Below are 21,699 nucleotides of genomic sequence, written 5' to 3'. Positions count from 1 at the left end.
AAACATTATTTGAATGAACACACATTTGTGCACACACACACACATATATATATATATACACATTCATACTGCCTCCCTACACACTAAGTGACAAGCATACAACAATAATTGTACAAGATTTTTAAAAAGAGTTAACTTTTACATAAAGGCTTTTTTAGGGTGATGAAAGACATGCAGAAGTAAATGAATGATATGAAATATATAGAAGGGTAGGCTTATAGTCTGAATATCTGAAACACTTCCAAATAAGTTCTTTTGTCTGTGAAGTAGTCACAAATGAAGTTATGATATAACTAAGCTGGAAATATTTCAGGCAAGCCTAGACAAGAAATTACAATGTGTAATACCTGATCCAACCCATACAAGTCAATGACTGGCTTGCATGAATGCTAGAAATGCCCAACTGTGTTAGACCAGACCTGGGTCCATCCATCACCAGTGCTCTGTCTCCAGCAGGGGCAAAAGCAGACGCTACTGAGGAGACAGCACAAGCCTAATAGTATCAGCAGTCTGATTCCAACTTTCCATCCTGAAAGCATCACGTAAGCACCACCTTTTGTTTCATCTGCTTTAACTGGCTCCCTGTTGCTAAAAGGACCTTTCCTCCAATCCCGCAGGAATGGAAGCTCTTTATAACCTTTCATGTGGAGTCTTGTCAAAGGCAATTGGAAAATACAGGTCAGATTTATCCACATGGTTACTGTCACCCTTCTGCAATTCCAGCAGGTTAATGAAGCAGGATTTCCGTCTGCAGGAGCCACACCGATGCTTCTCCAACAAAACTGTGTTGATCTGTGTTCAGCGATCTCTCTCCCTCACCGTTCTGTCTGTTGTGTTTGTTTTTTTTTTCTCTTTTTTCCCCCCTCTTTTTCCTCAAGACAGACTGTCGTCTTCCCAAGTGTGGAAGCAGTCAGGCTCACTGGTCTGCAGCTCCCTCCATCTCGCAGATGGGAGTTACAGTGGCAACCTGCCAGCCAACTGGCACCGTGGCTGTTTACAGTGAGGTCACAGTTCAGTAATTTCATACTTCAGTCTCTTCACACCCCTCGGGCTGTGAAGGTATTAACAACAAAATATTAACAAAAAACTTGTCTACTTGACCTCGTAACTGCTTTACAGTTATTTCAAACAGATCTAAAACCTTTGATCTATCGGCTATAAAGAGTACATGAGTTGATGGCATCTCTTAGCATCTTCAGTAGGAAAGACTGACACAAAGGTTCACTGAGCTGTTCCTTTATGGCCTTGTAAACCTCATGCATCCTTTTACACTATTATCATTAAGCAAACCTACAAATTTCCTAATTGGCTTCTTTTGCACTTTATTTAAGCAAAATATTACTGTTGCAGCTTAAGCATCTTTGAAAACCACTCTTCAAGAGCTTTCAAGCCTTCTCAACTTTCCACCTGCATTTGTCTTGCCATTGTTAATTGGCCTACTTGTTCTCACCAGTGCAGGCTTAAGTTTTAAATGCTGATCTTTTCTCTGTGAGGGCCACAAAAATTTCCCGAGTCTTTACAGAGAGCTTAAGACTTTTTTTTGTGGTGAGGGTTGATTTGATTTTTTTTCCAATTTCATTTTTTAAATTGTAGCACTACTTCAACTGGGTTTTAGCTACACTACCTTTCTTAACAGTCTCCAACTGTCCACAGGCTTTCTGTAACACTTGCTCTAGTGTCTGGGGTGGGGGTGGATGCTTTTGGGGTAGTTGTTTCATTTTTACATTGTTCCCTTTCTGGAGAGTCAATACCCCGAGGCCAATTATTTTGGTCCACTCTCTTCTGCTAATATTCAAATATAACTAAAAAAAAAAAAAAAAAAAAAGAAAAATAGCCAAATATCACATGAACCCATCTTCATAATGGATGACGTGAGGGAATATAGACCTCACCTCTTTTCCTAGAAAAGTTACGGAGCAAATTATCCTGGAAATCATGTTGAGCCAACTACGGACAAGAAGGTAATTGGAAACAGCTAGCATGAACTTATCAAGGAAAAATTTTGCTTTACCAGCCTGATTGGCTCTGCAAGATGGCAATAACTGTATGAAATGTCAGCCTGTATGAATAAGAGAGCAGGCAGTGGCATATACCTTGAGTTTGTCAAGGCATTTGAGACAATCTCTGACCTCCTTACTGCCAAATAGTTGAGATCTGAACTGAAAAGTAGATAAGGTGGCTGGGAACATGGCTGGACTGTTAGACTCAAAGGGTGATGATCTGTGGAGTCCAACTGGCAGCTAGCTATTAAAAGTGTCCCTCAGGGATCCATACAAGAGCCAGCACTGCTTAATGTCTTTATTAACAACATCAAAGATGGCTTAGAGTGCCTCTTAGCAAGTTCACAGATGATATTAAACTGAGGGGAGAAACTCATGCACTCCCTAGAGGGCTGGACCGCTCTTCAGAGAGACCTCATAGGCAGAAAAAATGGGCTGATGGGAACTTCATGAAGTTCACCAGAGGCAAAGTCCTGCCAGAATAACACCTTGCAACAGGGCATTCTAGAAGACCAACTCTAGCTGCTAGAGAGCAGCTTTGCAGAAAAAGTGGAGTCTTGAGCAACAAGTGGGATGTTAGGTAGTGACATGCCTTTGTGTGAAAGCTAACAACTTACTAGCTGTATAGGCAACAGTATAGTCAGTTGGTCTACAAAATTCGTGCTTCTCTGAGACTGCATGTGTGCTGCATCTAGTTTGGGGCTTCTCCAGGAAAGACACTGACCTACTAGATTTAATCTAGCAAGGGGTACCACAATGGTCAGGGGTTCGGCACATGATTTACGATGACAGGGTGAAAGATGTGGGATTATGCAGCCCTAGGAGAAGGGAAGATTTTACTTTTATCTACTTAATGCAAGGGTGTTGAAAAGATGGAGTTTGACTTTTCCTAGAGGAGCACAGTAGACAGTATGAAAGCCAATGGACACAAGTTAGAATACAACAAATTCCATCTAGATATAAAAAGAAATTGCTCATTAGGCTGGTCAGACCCTGAAAGATTTACCCAGAAAGGTTCTGACATCTGCATCCTTGGGCTTCAACTCCTCGATCCTTTGTCAAAACTACCACTGCGCTGAGCAGCAGCTCGGATGAGACAGCTTCCAGAGGCTCCTTCCAAGCTACAGAATTCTGTGCTTCACATTGCACTGAGGTAACTATTACAGAGAGGCTTTGTTTCTAATGCTTTCTGAACTAAGTTCTGTGAAAACCTGAACAGTATTTTTCCTTTTGGTTTCTCAGACTGATTGTTCTAAAAAAGCTACTTATCCTATGCAAAACTTGTAACTCCCCATCTTGCCTTGGCAAGATAGTGATGCAGGCTCCACGTGGATAGTTGAAACCTTTCATGATTACAGTCTCTCCTTCACAACTCATCAAATCTCGCTTCACATTTCTGCATCACTGTCAGCATCTTGATGAAAGGATCAGCAGTACAATCTCACTGCTACTTCTTTATTATTGAAATATAGGAATTCTATGCAAAAGCATTACACAGTGGTCCCTTTTTCTGTAATAGCTGTCCAACATTAGACTTAAATAATCCGTTTCATACGGCACTGCTCTCTCACCAGGTCATCCTACTCTGTCATTCTTGCAAAGGTAGTACCTGAGCAACACTGCACCTCACAGATAACTCCCTCTATTCCAGGTCATTGAGATGCCTAGTGTGTCAGGACTGTCATCTGATGCCACGTAGCCTAGCTCAACATCTTAGTTTTTGGGCTGCTAGCACAGAAGTACTTGTTTATTATTTCCTCATTCTGTCACTGAATAGGCCAATGAAGTCCTGTTGACAGCAAAAAACAGCTTTCCTTAACTTTTGTGATGACCTCCCACTACCAAGACCCACTTCCTCTTATCCTCAAAAAGAGTTCCCTTACTGCAGGAGCATTCTTAGTGCAAGAGGCCATTGTCACATCAGCTAAACAGCACGTCTCATCTCATTCATTGTCTCATCTGAGATTAGATTCCTTCTTGCAAAGAGGATGTTCTCATTTCCCAAGATTTATGCTCTTTGTAGCAGCATATATTAACACATAGTTGGTTTCTTGGTTTCTTTCACTTTTTCTAATCTCTGAATACTGACAACCTTAGGTTCACAAACTTGTTAATGCGTAGACTGGGCCACTCAAGGCCAACACAGTTAGCACTGAGGAAATTTTTAAGTATTTAATTCATTTAGGAACAGATTCTATACTGATTTCTATTCAATTTCTTAATTTTTTTTTTCTGAAAAACAAACGTAATACAACAAAACCTTCAATCTTTATTTTTACAACAAATATAGTGGCAACAGAGAAAAATAAAAATATATGATTCAAGGCCAGGCTGGAAGGGGCTTTGAGTAACCTGATCTAGTGGGAAGTGTCCCTGCCCACAGCAGGGTGGTTGGAAGTCGATGATCTTTAAGGTCCCATCCAACCCAAACCATTCTACGATTTTATGACTATCTGCATGGTCTTGATGCATATTATATTCATTATACAAAATCAAAAGATGAAAAAATAATGTACAGCTGACTGTGGCTTTTTATCATGACTGTGTGCAGTCAAGTGTGGTTTTACTGTCACCCATAAGTCTTTTTCATTTCAAGGTAAAAAATAGAGCAAAATTGCAGTCGGAAAAACCACATACAGAAGCAAGTAGCTCTTCCTTCTTGTCCATTTGTTCCCCACTCAGAAGTAAAATGTTTTCCGACACATTTGAGTATTTTTGACATGCTACTCTAGCTAGAACTTGTAAAGAAAACAAAAACAACGTGCAAACGCATTATTAAAAAAAACCCAAATCTAGTTCCGTTCTCTAAAATTCACCACAAATGTACTGTAGCCTGCATATTTTGTTGAAAGAGAGCAGCTCAATAGAAAGGAGAAAAGGGTGCAATGTGGTCTTCTTGAAGAGTACAATTCTTCATCGAGACTGTATGTTTGCTACTTTCCACAAGAACAAGTGAAGATGATCAGTTGGAACAAGCATAAAAGGATCAAGGAAGACATTCTAAGGAACAAGAAGGGACCTCCAAGGAATTCAAGAGAACTGAAGAAGTCACAGAAAACCGCTGAAGGATAATGCAACACTGAAAGAAATGATTCAACCTGAAAGAACACAGTGACAAAAAGAAGGGGCGGGGGAGATACTTGCTTTCCAGCCTTTCATCTACACCATTATCTGCCTCAGCGTCCCATCATATACAGGTGTTCCACCTAACAGGTAAGAACTGATTTATCTTTATGAAACTCTCCCTCCCTCTCCAAAAAATATTTCAAGTGGGTCTGAATGTAAACGTCTCTGTGTGTTTTTTTCCCCACAATTTCCTAAATTGCCTTTAGCAGACTACATCTGCCCCACCAGTCTTTTAAACAATCCACGTTCAACTCTTCTACAAAGAAGATTAGGTACTTGAAGAGACCTGTGATCCAGTTGCATGGATTCTAGTGACATGAGATGCTTCGCTCACTTACTGGGGGTGAAAGAAGGATTGCCTCTGCAATCCTTCAACTCAAAGGATCAAAAATAAGCTCTGTGTGTGGTAATGCAGAATGCTAACGCTACTGGAACTAGAAAGTTAGAACAGCAGTGTCAAAGTTCAGATACTGTGAATAAGAGCTTCTAACATTATTTTAGCAGATGAAGCTAATATTTGCTGTAATTATCTTAGGCATATGCTCACTAGATTTACTGCATCGGTTTTTGCATCGTTCAGTTTCAATTAACACATCAAACAATGGAAAGAAAAAATGCGCCAGGTTTTGATCCTAAATGAAAGAGGATTTCTCTGTGAATTGAAAAACTTGTGTTTGATTTAGCAAGTGCTGAGAGCAAAGGGCATCGTGTTTATGTCATCTGAAAAGACCCAAGACACAAACTGAAGTTGAGAGACGGAATCTTTGAAGATATTTCTACAGTGGAAAGGTAGTTTCTCTGTAAAGCGTTTCTAGCTGATTGTAGTCTTGAGGCATGGATATTGAAAAGGAATCTTTGAACATTAGTACTTGCCTCCTCTATCTTTTGGCAGTGGAAAAACTGGGAGTTGAAGATGTTTCAAGAGTAGGCAATTTTGAGGATGATGTATATTTTAGATGTTTATGTTAATCTCCATTTAAATGCACTTTTAGCAATTTTTTTAGGACTGCTCCACAATTTTACAAGTACATACAACTACAAGCTTGAACTTAAAAAGAAAAGAAAAAAACCAGCATGTTTTAAACTTTCTGTATCAAGTATCAAATATTTTTTCTCCTCATATATCCAAAAGCTACTAAATAAAGTGAAAGAGATTATAAATTTATTTTGAGGATTAGGTTAATTACCTTTCCTATTTCAGATTCTACAACTGAGTTGTACAAGTATTTGAGCACAACTCTTTTCCCAGTAGGAAAATTCAGCAATGAGAGTACTTAGGAACTGCAGGAGAGGAACAAATTTACGAAAATCTGGAAACAGTCAACCCTCTACTTTGTAAAGCATTAACACAGAGTATGGAGAATGCTTTCAGTTTACCCTTTCACAAGTCTCCTAATGAGACAAGTAGGGTGCTTTCTAGTTCTCCTTTTCACACCATCTATTTTTTTGCTTGAGCAAGCAAATAAAATGTATAGCATATGAAATTTATGAATCAGCATTTTTTCAAGGAAAAATTATTTTCTGCCTTTTAAAAATTGCTTTTTTTAATTCTATGGCTATATTTGTTTGTCTGTTATTTCAGTCTGCATCTCATAAACATGATCTCATTATTATGCCTATTACACAATTATAAAACCTCAGCCTTCTAAATGTTCTGCAAGAAACAGATTTTAAGCTCCATTTGCACAGGGAAGAGCTAGAACCTGAAGTTCATTTGGAGATGATATCCCAGTACAAAAGAAGGAATATGATGTATGTAGTAGGTACCAAAGTGCTGTTAAACAAACCATACACAACATCCACGAATGAAAAAAACAAAGAAGTAAGGAATGAACAAGAACTATGTTGTCCTGTAGTAAAGGTTGATGAACCAGGAAAAAAAGAATAAAAATGAAGAGGCCCATGGGAAAACATAATTTAGACAACAGAAGTGATCAAGGTTCTAAACTGAGTATGTACAGCAATGTAGAACTCAAAAGAAAGACTATAATAAGAAGCCAAAAAACTTTTCTTTGGAAAAAAAGGGTTTACTCTACAGACTCAGAGAAGATATACCTTTGAACCATAATTCAAGAACAAATGATGGGATTTGAACACAATGTAAATATACAGGTCAAGAGGAAAGACAAACAAACCTGAGTATGAGTATAAAACGATCACTTCCAGCTCATGATAAATTCACATCTTTGCACCTTTGATCTTGACAAAGTCAAAGGCTACTACTGCATTTTACAGTCTCTGTCAAAATCATGCTGTGTATTCATTCTATTATTTAATTAAACTTTTAAAAAGGGAAGTTTCTAGGATATTATTTAAAACAATAGAGATACCAGATATTACTTTTGTACAAATGTTAATCAAATGCAGTGAAGTATTCTGGCAGCTTACACAATCTTTTATATGAGGGAGGTGAAACTTTGCAGGGTGTTGAAACTCCAGAACTCTGTAGATTCTGTCAACAACCATTAAGAAATTGAAGAAAAAACTAAGAGTAGAAATAAAATCTAAATAAATTTCAATGTGTTTTAAAGCAATAAAAAAACCTTCTCAGAATTGTCTCTGAAAATTTGCATAAAACATCTTCTAGCGGTATACATTAATAACCTTAGGCAAAGAAGATTCATTACTAGGAATACCTATCAGCAATCCAGATGAAAAGAAAATAAGTAACCACTCAGTTACACTTTATTAAGTTTCATTAAACTCAAAGTCTAAACTCATATCTGCAATGGTAATACTAACACAGTGAGCCACTTCTAAAATCTTGCAATGTTGAAATCACAGTTACCACTTGGCCTGTACCTAGATGCATTCTTTACACAGGTTTCATTTCAATCAGTTTGGTTTGGGGTTGTTTTTAAGCTGACAAGGTATAAAACCTTTTCAAAATATGGCAAACAACTCTTCTCTGATGGCACTGGGGAAGTCTTTTCAGTCCTGGTTAGTTTACACTCAAGGTTTCTAGAGTCCTAAAGAAGACTGTATGACTGAAAAATGTACTCTGAAAATTTACAGTGTCATTATACCAAATTTGCCAATGATAAAGGTTACACAAATATGAGTGACTTACATGACTGTTATTTCTAATTTTAAAAAAAATACACTGATCCTGTATCTATTAGATGAACTGAAGACTATTTAAAATACGTATTCAGCTCACACACACACTTTTCTGCTCAGCATCATTTTTTAAATAGGGAAGGAAAAAGACTGTGTTTGCAATGTACTTGAAAGAGTAGTAAAATTAGTGGATTGTAAAAAATCCAGCATTTATGACTCCTTCCAGAAAAAAATGCTTTGCTCTTATTTATACTCAAATGTTGCATTTTCTAGCAGCTTTGCTACATTCAAATAGCCCATCAGATAGGAGAGAAGTGACTTAAAGCCCTACAAAGCCTAGAAACTGGTGTACTGCTTTTCACCTTTACTCAGACCAAAAATTGCCTCTTGGCCTTGAGCTTTCTGCATAGAGAGGTTATGCTGCTTTTAAGTATATCTGGTAGAATTTGACTCTATTTCTTTAGTCATTCTTTCTCAACAGTGAGCATTTTCTTATCTGGTGCCAAAACAAGTCAAAAACCCAAAGAGACTTTCAAAAGACTTATAAAGTTTATTCTGTTAACAAGAAACAGTCCACTATGTTTCTTAGTGGAGCAGCCGTGTTAGATGCTGTAGATTATATGGTCAGAGAGCAACTTCCTACTCCTTCCTAGCCAAGGAGAAGCTATCGAGCTCTTTAATTAACAGGAATCAACACCCTAAATTAGCAAGAATCCAATGGCATTTCCTACAAGACTGCCAGTATTTTCTAATATGGCAGATCAGAAGCAGAATCACGCTTTTGTTTTCGCATGCTAAGAACAATCTCAAAAGTGTTTTGTTTACTATCAATAACTTCATGAAAGTCATTCTTCTTGCTTGTAACACACATATATACCAAAGGCACCAAGAATCAGGAAAGCATGCAGCATCCTGTTTTATGTGCCAGTGTTTAACTTCTATCCTCCAACTATGATTGCCATAGTCTCATCTGGCTACATTAAAACAAGGATAGTAAGAAATCAAGAGAGTTCAAATGTATCCAGCTAATAGTTTATGCTGGTATTGCACACATTTTTGAAGATACTGGCCTTGACTCACAATTATAGTATCTGCTCTTTTCAGTATTATAAAATATTCTGAATTCTATTTTATGGCAATATAATACTTTTGATTACTCCTTCATTATTTATTTATGTTTTTAGTACTCACCCATTTCGAATATAGGAAGAGGTAGCATAATAAAACTCTGCTATAGAATCAGTTTTGCCAAAGGAATTACTTCTGATTTCTTTTGCATTATAGCTAGGCATCAGCAAGAAATTCCCTGTAACAGTTGCTTACTTATCAAGTTACTAGAACAGGCGAAATGCTCATACCATCTGCATATAAGCAGAGCTTCTGCAAAATATACCTTCTTGCTAGAACAAAATTTCCTAGTACTCATCATTTTTAATTGTCAGCAGTTCTAAAGATACCATCAGGAGCCCTCACAGAGCTCCAAATCTAAGGTACATATACGCATGCGCACTTGAGTCTCAATGCAATAAAGAAAAGGTAATTTAGAAAGACAACCTGAACTATAGCATAAACTTTCTCTCTGCGCTTACCAGTTTAAAGGGCTCCTTCCCTCAAGAGTTGCCGACCTTAGGTTAACCCATTGCCAGAGGACTCTAGTTAGTCTTCTAGCAAACCACTGCCTCCTGAGCAATACGCATCCCATAAGTCAGCCATTGCTCATCAGCAGCTTTCAGCATTCACAGGTAGGGCCAGCAGGAGACTCCTACACTCCTCTGCATACAGATAAAAGGAATTAAGAGAGCAGGCTCATGGCAGTCTAAAATAAACATCCAAACAAACAATAAGACTTTTTTTTCCCCATTTGTCCCAGGGAATTTTATCTGGAAAATAAAACCAAGCAGAGAATCTCATTTCTAATAGAGCTGAATACATATGAAGGAAAAACCCACTGAGGAAACAGACTCCTTCCCAAGGATTACATGTTGTAAGACTGCAGCAGGATGACTCTTTGGAGAAATAAGCAGAACCAACCACAATCTCCTAATGCATACTGTTGCTGGTGTGGACAGATATCAGGGGGCTAGTCCAGGAGCTGCTGCAGTCAGGGAAGCCTTCCTCCGAGTCCATGAGGTTAACTATTGCCTTTTCAAACATTTTTCTCCAGAGTCATGGAAGATTGTCAAAGACTGGAAAGCCAAATTAAGAATAAAATCAGACAAAGACTGCTAAGCAAACTTTGGATGCTTTTTATCAGGGTTCTTAAAAAGGGACAGTAGGGTTGCTTATTACAGTAACCAAAATAAATAAGTTTTAAAGACTCTGGGTCAAAGTAGTGCCAGGCAATTTTTTCTCATCCAAATCTTAAGCTACATAGCCTAATAATCCTTACAAGGAAAATGGAACAGCAGAAGTAGCTCCATTTTCTTTCCCTTAGAAAATAAAGGAACTTGGGAAGAAAGACAACTGATCAACATAGAAAGGTCTTCTAGGTAAGCAAAACTGAATTGTATTTTCTGTTCATGAGTCTTCAAAAGGGTAAAATTTGTACTCTGTAAAACCAGAGTAGAATGCACAAGCACATGCACATTATGTATACTTTTGTAAAAAGCCCATACAGAAAATGTACAAAGACACTGTCATAAATGATGGGTCATCTGATAACGTCATAATGCAAACACTGATTTTAATTTTCTGCTACTCAAAAATTGTTTATAGTCATGAGAACCAAGCTTGGCAGAAACTTTATCCAACTTTTGCATGTGAAATACTACTCTGACATAAATTCTTCATTTTGTTCCTACAGCATGATTCAAGAACATTTGCCTGCAGTAAAGGCAAAATATGCTTTTTTCATGGGTCTGTATATTTATGTGTCAACTGACAGCCCTGGGAGGTGAGAGTAAACCTGGGAGCAGGTGTTTGATCTAGGCTGTGCGAGAGAGCAAAAACCATTACATATGTCTGGGGATAATGCTGCCAAAAGAAGAGTAAAGCAAAAAGTACTAGCATTACTTACATTCTGTGAACATTCAAACTAGTCAGAATGATTTACTGGAATTCCTTTACAGGAAGAAAATTGTAAACTTAAAGTTTACACAAAGAAACCTGTAGTCTTAATTAACCGAGGAAATGGAATATTTGACTATACAGAGTCATTGAGCTATCTATCTTACTTTGTCCATTCACTTCCTAGAAATATGTCTTTATCATTCCTGTTTCCCAATTCAGTCACTTACAGGATGGATGAAAATTGCAGGAAGCGATATCTGTTGGTGCTAAGTAAAGTCTCTCTGATTTACAACCCACATTCAGGAGCAAAAAGGATAAAAGCAACTCCCCCCACCAATCCAATGTCTGTTCACATAACAAAAAAGCGAACCGTGTCATAGTTGTCAAGAATGAGGTTTGAGATATATTTCAAATTAATAGTCAGTCAAAAACCAAAGATGCACTTGTGACTAGAGACTAAAATAGTTTCAACATGCAGCAAACCCTTTAGCTTGCAAAAGCATGGGAGAAACTCATGCCTAAAATTTCCTCTTCCATTTAGTAATCTTTTATTTGTTTTACTGTAGCACAAAACCCAGCTGATTGACCAGAAGGTGTTTAAAAAAATAAATCTTACATAGTGTGAATTGTGCTCAAGGCCACCAGAACAGCCTCATAAACAGTGTTTACCTGTAGTTAGTTCAGAAAGGATGCAACCTGAGGGGCCATGACTGGGGTAACTCAGAGAAGCACATAGGATGTGGACTCCATTGCACCAATATCAAGAGAGTTACATTGTACCATTAGTGCTTTTAACCTCTATATAAACCTCAGATGACAAACACACCAAAGCCTCTACAGCCTGGTTTTAGTATGGAGCTGGCTTCCAAGATTGCAAAGTGTGCATAAAAATCAATTTCTTAAAGTAGTTCTTACACTGAAATATTTGAGTTTTAAGAAAATTTGGATGATGACATGTTTTTTCTCATGTGACTGTGTTTGAAAAAAAGCAAATACAGCTATACTTACCAGAAGACACATTCTGAATTCTTTACAAATTAGAAAAAAATCCAAAAACATTAGGATAGCTTAGACTTTTATATATATGTATTCATATTCTGCTTCATGCAGCAAAAGAGGGAAGTAATTCATCACAAAGATCATGCTGAGCCACAAAAAAGGTCCACTTAGCTCCACATCTGACTTACTGAAATTCCAGAACTGTACACTTTGGGAAAGAGTTCAAAGGATACATTGCTCAAAAAATTGCTCAAAAATTTTCATTGTAAAATATTATTTGCAGTCTTTGAAGAAACTTAACGTCTCTGCTTTTTTGCAGAATTCAGTTCTTGAAGTTCCACATGCTATTGGCAAAGCTGAGATTTACCTAAACTTGAAAATCAGTACCATGCAAGGAAAATGGAAAAATAGCCTTCTATGCTAAATTTATCTGTTGCCAGAAAGCACCAAGTAGTTCTGCCCTTAGCAGAATTCCCAGGATCTTTGTAGAAGGTGTTGGAGATACATCTATATTCATTACTCCCTCATTACTCTATTAATATATCAGTCTGACAGCTTACATCACTAGCATTGGTGTGCTTTGGTGTTATAGGCTGTAGGTTCACAGGCTTCTTACCATAAACATTCAGTACAGTTTAACAAGACATACTTAGTACTTCTTAATTTTTATACATACATACATGTAGGCTGATAAATCAGACATTTCTATCTAAACGCTGAAGAACTTTTGTCTAGGCAATAGAGAGAAGAAAAACACAGCACTCTTACAGGCAGTGTGTTTTCTGACAGTACAAGAACTCATTTCTGAAACTTTCAAATAATCTACAGAAATTACCATTTAACAGCAAGACAGGCAAATACTTCTGTGCAAGCAATACAAAGGGAAGCTAACTTAGAGTCCCTACTTTTCTCCAACAATCTCTCTGCTGTTTTTGTCCCTGACTGCCCAAATTTCATCACTACTGCAACTTTAATTCTGCTTTTCCCTGCTTATGTATTATGGAAGAACGTTTAACAGCATGAGTGCATGTTTTCTGTATGACACAGTCTCAGTATGTAAGAAAAAGCAGGTAATATTACAGGCTGATTACAGAGATTGCATAATACTGCTTGGATTTTGAACAAATACTTACAGCCAAGAAACGTCTGATTAAATGTGGAAGAACAAAGGGAAAACACCTATGCACCTGATTTCCAAAAACACAGTAAATCCCCCAAATTTGTCTGTTAACTAGGATGCAGGAAATGACAAGATCTGATGGACTCAGGTAAGAAAAGTTCTAAAGACAAGCTTAACAATTAAAGGTCATTAATATCATCCTCCCTGACAGATCTCTCTCACTGGAAAATAACAGTATACTTGTTTCATTTAGCTGACACAGTCCCTTGTGAAAATGTAACTGGAAGCTTGCTTGAAGAGTAAGTAATTCTCTTCATGAAACGGGCCATGTAAGTTAATTATGCAAAAGCCCCTAATTGACTTCATGTGGCATTTGACTTTGGTCCTTTAAAAACATCTTTTAAAAACTGCACCCTGTAGTACAACTAATGTTGCTGTTTTCTTACATTTTAAATTATTTGCAGTGCTTTTAGCCATCAACTGCACTGTTTCAACTTCTCACTCTTGAGCCTGACTGTCATTTCCACTGGGCAACACTCAGTCTAGTCAGTAAGCATGCACGTTTGCCAGAACTCCCTAATACCAGCTGCAGAGTCAAGACTCTAACTGTTTTTAGCATAACAAAAGGTGGTATTTTAGATTTAGCAATCTTTTTATCCATCCAAAACCTAAAGAAATACATATACATCATTATTTTAACTATATTTGGCTTTGAAGTATAGAACTACTAATTGCAATTAATAGTAAGCAAGAGCCCTGAGCTATCAGATTTAAGTATTTTGCAGTAAGAAACCCACTATGTCTCAGCACTCCTAAAACTGAAGAACAGAAAGATTACTTTACAGAGGTAGTACGTACGTCAGAATTGTCTTTAAGTGACAATTTTAACAATGACGTAGTGTTAATGCACTTTGTTCGAAACTGATGATGTCCCGATGTAGCTTATCAATTTTAACAAAGAAAAAAAATAATACTGTATTTGGACATGGCAGGCAACAATTGAGGTTTAAAAAATAAAAGTCTCTGATGACCAGATATTTCCTGTTTAGCCAAAGAGACTGCCAAGGTGATCAAAACTGCATTTCTGTTTCTTACTGCAACCATTCCAGAACAGTAATTTTAGCTTTCCTCCACCAAATCGATTCTGATAATTGGAAAACGCAAGAAGCATCACATGTGGTTGCTTGTCCCAAGTTAGGTTCCTGCCAGCTGCCTGGTCAGATACCACTACACAGCGTTTAGAACAGTTGCTTTCACTCTACAAAGAATAAGGAAAACAAAAATCATGAGGGCTTGTTTTCCTAAAAAGGCAAAGCTAATAAGAAACCTTTATTAAATAGCTGCTATAGCAGAGTAAGGATGTCACTGAGCTTGCGGCAACTCCACATACTTCAATGATCCAGAGCACACTTCCTACATGGCAGACGTGTATAGCTACCCAGGCACTCAGAGGAAATGATGACTACCAAAGGTTTTTTGAATGATATGGCTATCTCTTTCACTTTATAAATGTTTCCTCCTTATCACTAGCTGCATATGACCATCCTAGTTCGCTGTGAAGGTAATGACTTATGTCATGAAGTCCTACGCTGAAGAATGTACCATGTCAACTAAAAAGTCCCCAGAAAAATTGCTCATATCAATTACAAGATCATGTTCAAAGTAATCCAGAATAAAAGACATAAAATTGTAAAGCTTCCACAATAGTTTATATATAGTCAACTAACTATACCTTTCCAAAGTCTGTACATAAATGCCAAAGGGATGGGGTACCCCTATACTCCAGCAAACAAGAACTTAATATGAAAATGCCAAAGTAGTTTAAATTGCCTAGCTTGCAAACAAGTAGCAGTTCACCTGGACATGCCACATACTAATTTACCCTGCAATTCCACAAAATCCAAATAATAAAGATACAAAGATTAATCTGACTAATGTGTGAAGAAAATTTCAAACAACCTGCCAATACAATTCCATAGAAAGTAAGACAACATCTAGCACTTAATAGCCAAGATTAAAAATCATCATCCTAAAAATCTAACAACTATACTAGATCTATATATATATTTATGTTTATATATATAAAAATGTATCTATCTGTAATATGATCTGCATGTTTTCATTGAAGATATTCCAGTTCTATGCAGCTGCATGATGTGGAATCTGAAAGCACTGGTGTTGCACAGCTGAGTAATTTTTTATGTTACTAGATCTTTCTCTTGCAACTTTTCAGTAGCAGCTTAAATAAAAATATTATATATATACAAGCATGGATCACTCTCCTCCTCAGGTAAGTGTTAACTACTGTTTTTATACTAGTATGTTTTTCTGTTTGCTAAAGGGGGAGAAAAAGTGATGAAATCCCATCTTTTTCTTAACACAGAACATGAATACCAATGTAATATCTGCTTCTGTAGCCTGCAATAACATGGAACTTAGTAAGAAATGACTGCAGCATAACACAGGTATTGCATACTTCATAGGGAAAATGACCCATGTGAGAAGACCAAAATGGGACATCGTAGCTAGCAGAGCTGTGGAATTGTTTTCATCTGGCCATTAGCATTAATAAACACTTCAAAAATACTTAGAGAATTTATTTCAGCTATGACTTTTTGTTCCTGTTTGTAACTCCTCAATTTTTGTATGAGTTTAGCTAGTAGCTGATACAGGATTTCTTAAGACAATGAGTTATGAGGGCTTAAAAGTTAGAATATTTTCTTACCTACTGGTTCAGATCTCAAACTGAACTTAAATTTTGGATTATTTTAATAATAAAGGATTTTTAAAATGAGATTTTGTAACTCATAAAATTAAAAATGCAGCTTTCAATACAGATCATATCTACATGGTGGAATATAATCTGATATTGTTTATGAAAAAGTAAAAAGTGGGGAAGAAGGCTTAATAAATAAGTCAGATAAAACTATTACTAAAACCAGTTTCTATAAAGTTAGAGAATAATTATTCTGTAACGCACTTAGTATAAAGATAAAACATTAATAGAAAAAAAAAAATCATCTTCCCAGGGACTGTTGGGAAATTAAAGAGAAATATACGCATAAAGCATTGAGCACACACTGAATAATCACAACTTATTGTTTATTATATTTTACTAATCTAGTATGGGATTGTGACAATATAAAGATACTTTCTTTTATATGCACAAAGAGCTCAAATTTATACATCATTAATCATGGAGAGGCTACAGCCCATGGCTCTGAAACATATTTCATTATAATTGCAAAGTAATAAAACATGGACATTCTATTCTTTACTAATCAAAAAGTAAAAACATGGCAGTAACAATGCCACACATTCTGCATCAACAGTCTCCAAAAAATAACTCTGACTTTAGGCATTCTGAACTTTATGAAAATAGAAAACTTCATCTATTTTAAAAAGGAGGTGTTTAAATTTAAGTCCTAAACCCTGTATTTGTTTGTATATTACTGTCCAGCTTGAAAGCTGCACAGTGTTTAATAGCTTAAAAGTAAGTCAAAACAATCCCTGCTTGTGATAAGAAGAGTTTATAAACGACAGGATCTAACAGAAGGTAGTGGCTGACACCATCTTTCCACCAACTTTAACAGGATTTGGAACTGGGCACCACCAGAAATAGTGACTTCCCAAGCAACTTCAGCTTTTCCTGACATAAAACAGATTTCATAAGTTACAAACTGTTTACAGCGTGCTAATATTGGTAATGACTGCATTTTGGAGCCCGGAACATGCATCAATGGACTTTCTTTGGGTTTAGCCTGTACCTTATTTATTATCCATCTATTTTCAGAGCAATGTACATGCAAGTTAAAGACATTTTACACCATTGTCTACCCCTGTAAAGGAGAAGGGAAGGAGGGATGGAAGGAGAGAGACAAAGAGGGAAGAAAGAAAAATCTTCTTTACAGGTAAAAGAAATAAATAAACAACGAAAAATAATCCTGTTTTCCTAACATTCACACTCTGGACTAGTCAGAGACAGAAATTACACATAATTAAAGTTAAAACAGACTTAAAGCAAGATGAAATCCCTACACAGACAATCTTCTTTAAGCAATGCTGCACTGGATTTGGATTTATGCATGTTCTAAATCAACTTAAGCTAACAATCAAGAGGGTCTATCAAATTAAGTTGTTCAAAAATCTATGGGCTAACCTGATTTATTTACACTACTTGTAAAATCACACATATAAGTAACTGGTACAACTCTATAGATCATGTCTTTTATCCACAGAGCTTAAGAAAGAATATACACAATATAAAGAATCCCTAGCTACATATCTAAAAAGTACACCAAATTTAGTATTTCTAGTCATTATTAGAGACAGATGTTGAAGATAGATATAAAAAACAGAGGAGTTATATATTCATTCCTTCCTTACTTCAACTATGAATAAACTACATTGCCCATAAGGAGTAAAAAGCACCTAAACCCACAAAAGGAGTTCACCTTAACGACTATAATGGTGCACTGGCTTCTTACTACGTAGTATGCAGAATCCTAAGAACTCATTTTTACTTAAAATTCAATATTTCAAAAAGCTCAATTGTTTCCTCATGCCACTTCACCACAATCTAGTCAAGGCCACTGATATGCAGTGTACCAGATCTAAGTGTTCCCCATAAACTTGACTACAAAGGAGCTTTAGAAAAACAGTCCAACTGTACCAACCTTCAGGGTGTACACAATGCATAAGCAATCTCTTTTTCACGGCTGTGTGTGAAAAGGAGAGGCTTATGTTATTGCTCCTGAGCTACTGTTGCCTATGGTGCATGTGTCGATTAGTGATGGAAGGAGAATTACAACTGCAATTACATGTATAGCAAGAAAATGCTTTTTCCTACATAAAAATCAAAATAAACAGAAGTAGTACATGAAATAATTTGTTGTGATAGTTTCAAAATGGCAAACAAAGATGTGACGATGAAGTGAGAAGAACAGGCACACAATTGTAACTGGTGGATATAAGAATATCCCGTGCAACAGAGCTACTGGCAATAATACACTAAAGCCGCTTATGGGCAACACAAGGACTTACATTCTACAAAACAATTTGCAGCTCTTGAAATTCTGTGATAGCAGCCTTCATGGTATCTCCACAAAATCGGTTTACATTGTGACCCATTGGGAAAACACAATTTCTTTAATGCTGACAAAAACAAAGTCTGGACAAAAGTTTCTATGATGTCTTGATTCTTAAATAAATAAAAAAATAAAATCAACTTGACTTACAGAAAGTGTTAAATAGCAGCAAAGGGCTAATTATATCATACCAACTTCCTTTTGTCTAGTATAAAAGGACATTTTCTTACTTTGCCTGGCTGAGTATAATAGCCTATGAATTATGAGATCAAAGCAGCAAACTGTATGTTTTCTAAAGTAAGAGTTTCCTTCACCAAGTTTTACACTTACTACAGCTAAAAGAGCTGTGTGAAGGGATCAGCACTAAACCCAAAGGACAGGCTGTGCATGGCAAGAAAGAGAGCAACTCCCTCGTGCTTTTTGCAGGTCACTACCAAGGACCATGTTAGCAGATCCACACCAGACCCTTAACAGGCAGCTCTGCTGCTACCAGTAATTAGCTTGGACAGCTCTGGCTCCAGGAGTAGCAGCAAGGCTACACCATAATGAGCTCAGCTGGGATTAGCAGGACAGGGCAGGGAACCAAGAGAGCTGAGGCATTCTGCATTGCGTATGTATCACAGAGATCAAACAAGGATGGCTGGCTAGGTTATCCCCTCACCACCTCATTCCAAAAATGAAGCACGGCAGTGTGTAAAATACAGGCTAATGAAGAGCGACACCTCCAACAGATGAGAGCCACATTAATTAACACAATCCCTAGATCATGGAATACAGTTTCTGTTAGTGCTAGCAAACTTGTAACTTGTCACTGATTTAAGAGGGGAAAGAAGAAAAAAAAAAGGGAAAAAAAAAGAGCTGATGTTTTCCTTTTCTGCTTTTGGTAGAAGATGGTTTTATCTTGGAATTTTACATGGAAATCGTCTTACGTGGCTTGCAAAACACTACCATCAGAAAAAAACAGTAGACTGTTTCTTTATATAAACACCATTTAAGAAAATAACTCACTTTTCAATCAACAGCTTTTTATGTTCCTTTTTGAAAAAAGCCAGTTCGTTCCACACAGCATCAGAATCTTCTTGATAAAGCTGACAGGGGTCTGCATGCTGCAATCTGCTTTTACTGCTTTCAATCCTGTTTACGAGTAAAAAGATGTTGTTCGATTTCAAGTATCTACATGTCTTAGGACCACAAGAATAAAAGCATCCTTGCTTTCAGAAAATATAAATTTCAAACTGCGGCATCTACTGCATATGTATCTTCCATGATGTAAATACTCTGTGAGGTATGAAACTTTATATGTGGTATTATAGATAAATTCAATTATGTAGTTTCAGACAGATACCATGCTAGAATGGCACCATGACTCTCAAATAACATACGGCAGAGCAGTGTCACCCACAGTCATTCTGTCAACATTCCTTACAATACTGCTATAAGAAAGCAGAAGGTGAAACCATCACACGATGTCCTGCAAAAAAACAGGAGTCAGCAGCTCCCCTCATGCCCCTGCAAACCAATCTGGAAGTTGCACTAATGCCCACTCTAAATCAAACTGTTGATCTACAGCCTCATGAAAGAATAAGCTATCTGTGGATAAGATGGTGCATCAAGAAAAAGCATATTGAATTTAGAAGCACAGAAAAAGAAAATTAAAATATTTCACAGATTTTTTTTCATTAGATTTTTTTAATGTGTTTTAATAATACAAAAGATAAAAAATGTGTTAAAAGAATCCTTCACAAAATGAATTTAAAAATCTCTGTAATCAAAATTCCTACTGGGCAGAGACATAAACTCTCAGAGAATGTGGTAACCTCCGAAGCCTCCCATCATCTTTGCAGTCACGTATGTCAGTGGAAGTTGTATGTACACTGACAGGTGGATTAGGTCCCATCAGCTGCCATGTCGGTAACAGATTCTAGTCTATTAAGAATAAGAAACAACAGGGTCCTCCATCACTTACAGAGGATCAGAAGTGCCATGTAAGTACCTGACCCTGAGTTCTTAATGTACAATTTGCATTACATCAATAACATAAAGCTTTTTGAGATACCAAAATAACACTGTAAGGCATAAACATTTACAGACTGCTTTTATTTGTGTCTTGGCTGCTTTCCTTTGTTTAAATATATTAAAAGGAAAAACAAAGCTCTTTTAGTATGATGGCTTCATATAATTCTGTTCTGATGACAAAAATTATCAAAACCCTGTCATTTCCAGCTCATCTTAAGTGCAGATGAAAAGAGCAGCTGAACAAATGAAGATTTAGTATTACGTTTTCCCCAACATCTACTTTTCTCAAATACATTCCTGTCAGGACACAACTTGGTCTCATTTATTTCAAACAGGATCAGAAAGTTGCTTTTGTCTCTCTTCTTTTCTTTTTTTTTTATTGTTTACTTTTTGGTTTGTTTTTTTGTTTTCCTTAACTCAGTGCTTTACCATATTATCAAGTTTGATTTTACTGTCTTTAGCTAGGTTGAATTTTTGTATCTTTTCAGCCTTGGTTTCTCAGTGGACTACTCAGGATCTTTTCAGCCTTGGTTTCTCAGTGGACTATGAATGCCTACTTAGCTTTAGACACAGAATCAAATCATTTCATTGCATAACGTTACTATCAACCAGTAGATTTCATTTCCAGCTTGCACTGAATTTAAAACAGTGAGCTAGCAGATAAATCACCCATGTTTTTCCTAAATAAAGAAAACCTTTCCATTCTAATTTAAACAAATCTATTCGTTATTTGTGCTTTGATATTTCCAAAAAATTTTTCTGTGCTACCAATGCCTGTAGCAGATTTGTACCTTACCATTATTTTCATCCATACATTTGTTTCTTTTTAAAAGATAAACCATTCCTAAGTAAATGCCATAGTACTATAAAGCAATGTAAATCTACTCAGATAGGCCAAAGCATACTTATATATGAAGGAGAGTTCATCATCCACAGTAGGACACTTTATGTCACCCTGGACTCTATGAACAGCTACCAGTTTTGTAGCAATATCTGTGACTCCCTTTTCAGTCACAGCAAGTTACAGAGTTTCTCTCAAACACTGTATTCTAGTCAGTATTGCTCCAGTTACAAAAGGAATTATTTTCAGTAAAACACATATGTGTTCATTATGCTGTAGGGGCAGGCTGAAGTTCTTCTAAAGCCACCAGGATGTAAGGACTTGCTCAAATTGCTTTCTTGAAAGAGTACAGGTTCTGAAAACCCATACGTCAGCAGTGCCTGATAACTGAAGGGATAAGAAATGTCTTCATAGCTTGAAATGTGTCTGTTTTCCCAAAAT

The 21,699-nt window shown here is 36.7% G+C and overlaps 1 protein-coding gene across 5 annotated transcripts in view; it reads right to left on the bottom strand.

Annotated features, from left to right (window-relative positions):
- Window positions 1–21,699, bottom strand: part of CNTLN (centlein) — a 191,034-nt gene that overhangs the window by 73,249 nt on the left and 96,086 nt on the right. For all 5 annotated transcript variants that reach the window (XM_014952616.1, XM_014952619.1, XM_014952617.1 and 2 more), the window contains one exon: window positions 19,410–19,535. In XM_014952616.1, the coding sequence (XP_014808102.1) occupies window positions 19,410–19,535 (126 nt within the window). The remainder of the gene's footprint in view (window positions 1–19,409; window positions 19,536–21,699) is intronic.

The sequence above is a fragment of the Calidris pugnax genome, unplaced genomic scaffold, assembly GCF_001431845.1.
Source record: "Calidris pugnax isolate Ruff unplaced genomic scaffold, ASM143184v1 scaffold208, whole genome shotgun sequence".
Taxonomy (NCBI): domain Eukaryota; kingdom Metazoa; phylum Chordata; class Aves; order Charadriiformes; family Scolopacidae; genus Calidris; species Calidris pugnax.
This window is presented reverse-complemented; position numbering and strand designations above follow the sequence as displayed.